Raw genomic sequence first — 6,746 nt, 5'->3', positions numbered from 1 at the left:
CAGAAATTACCACTCCGCAATACCATTGATAAAACTTTAAACGGACCCATTAAGCAAACTATTAATTATTTCAAAATAGCACATGTAATTTGGTAATTCCATAAAGAAATAACAATTTACAAACAAATACAATCTTACAAAATCTAAAACAAACCATAACAGGTACAAAATTATACATTCATATACTACAAGTTTGTTTGAGAAATAACAATAAAACATGTACATCTACTAACAAAATACATATACTAAAAAAACAATAAAATTGACATTTAATTAAATGTTAAAATTTAAAAAGATATAATTACTTACAAAAATTGATAAAATCCGTCGGTAAATCAGAACACGCGCGGATGCTGTGACCACAAAACTTCAAGAAATATAACTTTTTGTGCTGATATGAGGAATATTTTTTTTTTTGGGGGGGGGGGGGGAGGGGGGGCTGGTTGTTTGCAGATGGGGAGAGTTGGGATGAGGAAGAAGAAGGAGAAATAGGGGATGAGAGGGTCGGCAGAGCTGTCATATATTAACTTTTTCCGACGGTTTTACCGACGGACACTCCGTCGGTTATTACGCTGGTGATTCTGACGAAAACATAGACATGTCACCGTACGGATCTGCCATTTCAAATCCCTCGATGAGTCCGTCGGCAATTTAAACGGCGAACCGGTCACATCACTTTACAGGCACTGTACGGGCAGTCGTTTTTGAATCCGTCGGTGATTCCGTTGGAAACAAATAACCCGCCAAACCTCCACGTCAGCGACCCGCCTTTTTTTAAATTCGGAAACTTTTCCGTCCGTAATTCAGTCGGTAAATACCGACGGGAAATTTCCGTCGGTATTTACCGACTGAATTACGGACGGAAAAGTTTTCGTCGGTTTTTACCAACTGAATTACGGACGGAAAGTGGTCGTCAGTAATTTCGACCTCAAAATACCGACAGAAAATATTCCGTCAGTAAATCCGTTGGTATTTAGCGAATTTCTGGTAATGTTTCTTTTTAAATTAAGTCCGTACAAATACCTGACTTATTTTTTTAATTTAAATAAAGTCCATTTCCAAATAGTTATTTATTTTTCATTTAAATCAAGTCTTTTTCCAAATGACTAACTTATTTTTCTTTAAAAACAAGTCCTCATCCAAAGAGATGACTTATTTTTTATTTAAATCAATTCTTCATCCAAACAACTAACTTATTTTTTCCCCTTTAAATTAAGTGCCCATCTAAACAGCCAACTTATTTACATCTATAGAGCAGCAATATTTACTGCTGGTTCCCGTTATATAGCACACAGATCATATACATCAGCAGAGACTCCGATCTATGCCTCTGTGGGATGACGAAAATATGTGAATAACTAGCACCAAAACGCTTTATCTTTCACTGATATTCTGCTTCCATGGCTAACATTGCTTTCTTTGAAATCAAGGGTCCAAATCTCAAACGTGCATCTCAAAAAATCATAGTATCCCCCTTGAAGAGAAAGTGTCCCTTTCCTCACCCTTTCTTCAATCCACGGATATGTTAGCAAGTTTAGTAGTGAACAATTGATTGATTCCTGTAACAATTGAAAAAGGATTATTTTAATGGCGACCAAGATAAAATTAACAGTTTAATAGAATGAAACACCAGGTAATTATTTTTCCCCTCTTGTTTTTCTATATAGTAGATTGGATGCTGATAACAAGACAACCCTTCAAGGGTCTAGGATTGCAGTCGGGATTCTCCCAATTCAATAAAGTCTTGTGAGAAAGTGGATTTTAAATAGGCTGGAAAAATGGCACCTGTTGTAAGAATAGCTGACAAGGCAGTTCGAATTCTGTTCTATCATGGAAAAGGAGCATACCTTCTCACAATGTTTGCATTGTTGATCGAAGCTAAGGCGAATTGCTTCTTTCGTTCTTAACTTTGCAACTTTTGCATTAGCAACCCACTTCTCGGTGAAGCTACATGACATGAATGTTGAAAGATGAAGAAAAAATCTCGAGATATATTAAGATAAAATATCTGAAATTCATATTCATCACGAGAAAGAACATGAGTTGTTAAACCTGGAGTTCTCATCATCTTGCATGGTCATTAGCGTTTGAATTCCTGCACAGCAACTATGGCCAATGACGAATATGTTTTGCACCTGCAGGGTGCACCAACCACTTTGCATAATCAGATATAAGTACATTTGCAGAAAAATATGAAACAGAAAATACTAGTATATCAGGCCTAAGCACTAACTTGAAGAGTTTTTACAGCAAATTCAAGGGCAGCATTAGTTTCTGTCCGTCCGTTCTGTGCAAAACAGAAAATTAAGCCAGTTAAATTTGCAAGGCAATATTGAAGTTAAGCTCAGTTGACCTTACCTCGAGAGGGGGAACAAGATTTGCAACATTTCGAACCATAAAAGCTTCTCCAGGTTGAAATCCAAGGATATTAGAGGGGCATACCCTAGAGTCCACGCAAGCAATCACCATAAACTGTTCAATTTGTCAGTTTGAATAACTACATAGCTTCTACTTGCATTAAAGAATGGCAGAAATGAAGGACAGCAAAAACATTAAAAATTCTAAAGCAAACAAGTTGTTTTTAACACCTTTGGTGATTGCGCTTCAGCAAGAGTTTTGAAATGCTCCACTTCTCCCCTGTTCAACAGCACAGGACAACAGAAGGATGAAAAAGCAAACAGACTTTCTCAAAGCCCTCATTGCTTGTTATCTTATACTTACAAATACTTTTGCTTCTTGAAACTCATAAACCTCTGTTTCATCTCGTCAAAGAAGTCCACCCTGCCATCGGTTTCGGACATATTCTGTATTTTAAACTTTTTAAGTTCTTGAGCAAGTCCGGCAGAAATGCTCCAAGCATCCAATCTCAGAACTGATTTCTCCCTGACAATTAAGAAAAGTGATCATTGAAATAGCGAAAGAGTAATATAAAACAATTCGCAGGCCTCACTCAATAGCTTAAATTTTTGGGTTGAATTGGTTTTTTAACACAAAGAATGTGCCATAAATGTTAGAATCCACAATAACAAACTCAACGCAGTTTATCGAAGGAACATGGAGGCATCACTAACTTTAGCATCACCAGCAAAGGTTACGCTTGCTTAATCTATACATTATCTGTAAATTGCAGGTGTACTATTTACTCTTAAGTTGTAGATATTCTTCAAAATGTCATAAGATTACTCTGACCAAGAATACCTTCAACATTCAAGAGTTTTGTGAAAGCATATGATGGTTCTTTCATAAAAAAAATTCATTTTAAAGCAGAAAGAAGGGAATCTATAACCTTGTATGGTCACAAGCACCGAGAATCAATATCAGCAACCAGGGGGAAATTAACCCTACCATTTGGGGGGTAGAAGAGGAGGAAAAATGGACAAACAATTAGTTTGATATGTGATAGTGTGAAGGAGCAGGACAAAATGAGTTAAATCCTGGTTAAAGTAAACAAGTGAAACACCTAACAGAATAACTAAGATTCCTTACTGGCATTTGTAGAAAGCTGACAAGTTTTGTTTTTTGTTTTTTTGGGGGTAAAGAAAGCTGACAAAATTGTCTACCAGAAGCTAAATGCAAATAATTGAAGTAAAAACAAAAGTCCCAATTGCTAAAACCCTAAGGAAAACTTCAGAAACTTGGGTTTCGTTTTCTAATTTTAAGTTAATTAACAGGCCTAGTCATTGTTATATTCATTATTTAGAGAACAAGAACACTTCATTCAAAACTGATAGGTAGCTAAAGCCATATAGTAAAACACTTAATTAAGCAGTGGATAACCAAGGCGTTAAATCATTAATATATTAAAAAGCATTAGTTTCTATCAATCACAATCCTTAAAAAGTACATGCATGAACTTACTTAAGTGAAGGTGATAACCGCAACCAAGTATTGTCAACTCTCCCCAGCTTCTGTTATCCAAAGAAAAGTAGAGGCTGAAAACTGGTATCCTTGATCATCAAAGATTCACAAATAAACAATCAAGTATATAAGTAGAGGCTGAGAGAAAAGAGCTTACTGTTCTCAAACTAAGCCAATTTCTGTGGAAGCCCATGAATGAATTGGTGATGGCTGAAAAGGGTGAGAACTGAACGGGGTCCCCTTTGACTGAAGAAGGCCTAAGAGAGGCCATTGTTGTAATAATGGAACTAGTTTTCGAGCCTGTAATTCGAGATAAGAGGACTTACTAATATTAGACATATTGAAATCACTATGTTTGTTGGAAAATGCTACCTGACTATGAATTTGTGCTTACGGATTCCCCAGATCATCTCTCTTCCCGCCTTTGTCTTTGTAATTCTCGACTCTTGTGTTTATTATTTGTCTCTAACACTTCAGTTGTCAACATTAGATTCAGATTCATGAATAAACAAATTATTTAGAGGTGAAGGAAAGCACACTAGACAGCTAGACATTCTTATCCAAATTGAAGATATTGTATGGCTATCCAACTTGATGGGATATGGAGAAGGCAAGCTTGGGCCCCTTGGAGGGGCTAAGAAATAAAAGGTCTGAAAGCTACGTGGGAGGATATACAACTTTGCGTGCATTCTCATCCCTTGCTGATTCTAGCAACTAGGCCTAATCTTTTAAGAAGTGGTATCACTCTCCAACTTCTTAATCCTCGTGAAATTGGGCCCATTAGTCTAAGAATATGATCACATCCGTTTCCATTTCAACTAAGCATTTGGACGTTTTGAGCTTTTAATTTGTGCCGTGGTTCCATATGAGGTCATACCCTCGTACCAAAAAAGTAAAGAAAGATTAACCTCCTACCTTTTCCTAAAAGAGAAATAAAACTAGACACTCGTCAAAGATTACCCTGGTTCCCTACGGAATTAACACGGTTTAGCCATTGCATATAGACTAACGTGGTGTAGTGGTGGAGCTAGAAATCTTAAAATCATTTAAAATTTCAATAAAACGTTCCAAGAAAAATTACTTTTAGCATTTATATAATCATCTATACAATAATTTCAATAGAAAATACTAAAGTATTCATTAATTAAATACAAAATTACAAGGATATCTTTCCAATGCTAAACATTCATAGATATTATAACAATAATTATTCAAACATGAAAACATTTTTACTAAATCCTCATTTTTATTAATGTTGCGTGTATCATGCATTAAGATAAAAAAGTGTGCTTACATATATAAGATGAACGAACATTTAACCCAACAATCTAGTGATGTATATGCCTACTAGTTACAGTCTCTCACTGTTTCTTAACAATAACAATAAGTAAATTGATACAATCGCTCTGCAGAGGAATCTCTCCAATTTGTATTTCAAGAATGCAATTCCAAAGAATACATAATAATTCATCTTCTCTTGTTCTGTTCCCCTCTTTAAATACCCTACAGCTAAGGATGTAGTCTAATACGTAAGTGAAACGTAATACTAATTTAACTAGGAACTAACAGCTATTCTAGGAAAATAATAACTACAACTAATGAGTTATTATCGGGTCTGTCAAGATTCTTTGATTTCCCCACATTTTCATATCCTAGTAGGATTCATGCATTACGGGTCTCTTCTCAAGCCTCCTGATTTGCATCATCTAGACTTTTAAGTTGAAGTCGGTGTTCATCCTTGTGCATAAATTCTCGTACGTGCATGCTCAACACATATTCAAAGGCCCATACATTTACAAATTGATATTAGAGCTAATCATTCAACTTAGGACAAATGATGACTGTAATTAGGCTTTTTGTTTACTTCCTAATGATAAGTAAAAGATATAAGGTACAAGTTCTGGTTATTGCAATCAGATTATTAAATATTTATGCTCAAGGAAGAGTTATGTTTGAACGAATTTTTTTTTAAAAATAGGCTATTACTGAGACATGTAAGCAAGGGCGGAGGCATATAAGGGCTCGGGTGGGCTCCAGCACAGGTCAAGATTTTATCAATATTTTTTGACTAATTTTATGTAAAAAAAATTTGTAATTCTCGATTGAGGTATCAAAAAATTTACTTAAAGCCTTCTAATATAATGATTTAGCTTGGGTTAAAATTTCAGAATTTTTGGAAAAATTTAGAAATTTGATAAAAAAAATCACAATCTGACCAGTTTTACGTTATTGAGTGTAATTTTCAATCCGATCATTAGATTGAGCTGAAATTTTACGAGGGATCTTAAAATATATTGAATAAAATCTGGTTAAAATTTTAGGATGAACAGAGTTTGGTAGTGCTAACAAAAAAAAAGACCGTCAAATAAAAGCAGAACGACTCATTAAGGGTAAAATGATTATTTGCCATTAAAAAATAAAACAAATCAGTTCTTTCTTCCTTTTATATGTTGTCGATTGGGCAGAAGTAGAATAGGAAAAGAAAGAAAAGAAAAGGCGAGAGAGAAAGAGAGAAAAGTAAGGGAAAAACATAAAAAAAATCAAAGGAAAAAAAATAAGAAAAGTGAGAGAATAACCTAGTAAACTTACAAAGTCCAAATTATAAAATACTAATATAAGGAAGAATCAAGTGAAGGAAGGAGGAATTGAGAGAAGGAAAAAAATTTAATTACCTTTTTTTTTCAGTTGACATGAGATTGTTATTTTATCCCGGTTGAGGGATTGTTACAATATCGATTCAGATTCGATTATAGATGAATTATATTATATTCCACAAAACATCGAAGGATGTAACTTCAATAGTGAGTTTATTTTTACTTTCACTTCAATTTTATGTACTTTCAAATTTATTTTTTAATATTTTGGGTAGTGTATTTGAATTAAAACTT

General features: G+C 34.5%; 1 protein-coding gene across 4 annotated transcripts; it reads right to left on the bottom strand.

Annotated features, from left to right (window-relative positions):
* Positions 1–1,135: 1,135 nt before the first annotated feature.
* Positions 1,136–4,438, bottom strand: LOC7468858 (beta carbonic anhydrase 5, chloroplastic). 4 transcript variants are annotated; one of them, XM_002306502.4, is made up of 10 exons: positions 4,253–4,429; positions 4,016–4,158; positions 3,859–3,908; positions 2,722–2,883; positions 2,589–2,637; positions 2,359–2,472; positions 2,234–2,287; positions 2,053–2,135; positions 1,848–1,947; positions 1,136–1,559 (listed from the first exon to the last, which is right to left on the bottom strand). In XM_002306502.4, the coding sequence occupies exons 1-10, from the start codon at positions 4,266–4,268 to the stop codon at positions 1,359–1,361; spliced, it is 972 nt and encodes a 323-aa protein (XP_002306538.4). In that variant the 5' UTR covers positions 4,269–4,429; the 3' UTR covers positions 1,136–1,358. The 4 variants fall into 4 exon arrangements, with proteins under 4 accessions (XP_002306538.4, XP_024456076.2, XP_024456075.2 ...); XM_024600308.2 differs by having other exon boundaries at positions 3,859–3,910; positions 4,015–4,158; positions 4,236–4,428; XM_024600307.2 differs by having other exon boundaries at positions 3,859–3,910; positions 4,015–4,158; positions 4,231–4,425.
* Between the last annotated feature and the right edge of the window lie 2,308 nt (positions 4,439–6,746).

This window comes from Populus trichocarpa, chromosome 5, assembly GCF_000002775.5.
Source record: "Populus trichocarpa isolate Nisqually-1 chromosome 5, P.trichocarpa_v4.1, whole genome shotgun sequence".
In the NCBI taxonomy this organism is placed as follows: Eukaryota; Viridiplantae; Streptophyta; class Magnoliopsida; order Malpighiales; family Salicaceae; genus Populus; species Populus trichocarpa.
This window is presented reverse-complemented; position numbering and strand designations above follow the sequence as displayed.

What these genes read in the sequence shown, in the direction of transcription:
- LOC7468858 (XM_002306502.4), bottom strand. An exon ending in TTCAAGAAGCAAAAGTATTT is followed by an intron (nt 2,638 to 2,721) that starts GTAAGTATAAGA and finishes GCTGTTGAACAG; the next exon opens with GGGAGAAGTGGAGCATTTCA. An exon ending in CTGAAGCGCAATCACCAAAG is followed by an intron (nt 2,473 to 2,588) that starts GTGTTAAAAACA and finishes CAAATTGAACAG; the next exon opens with TTTATGGTGATTGCTTGCGT.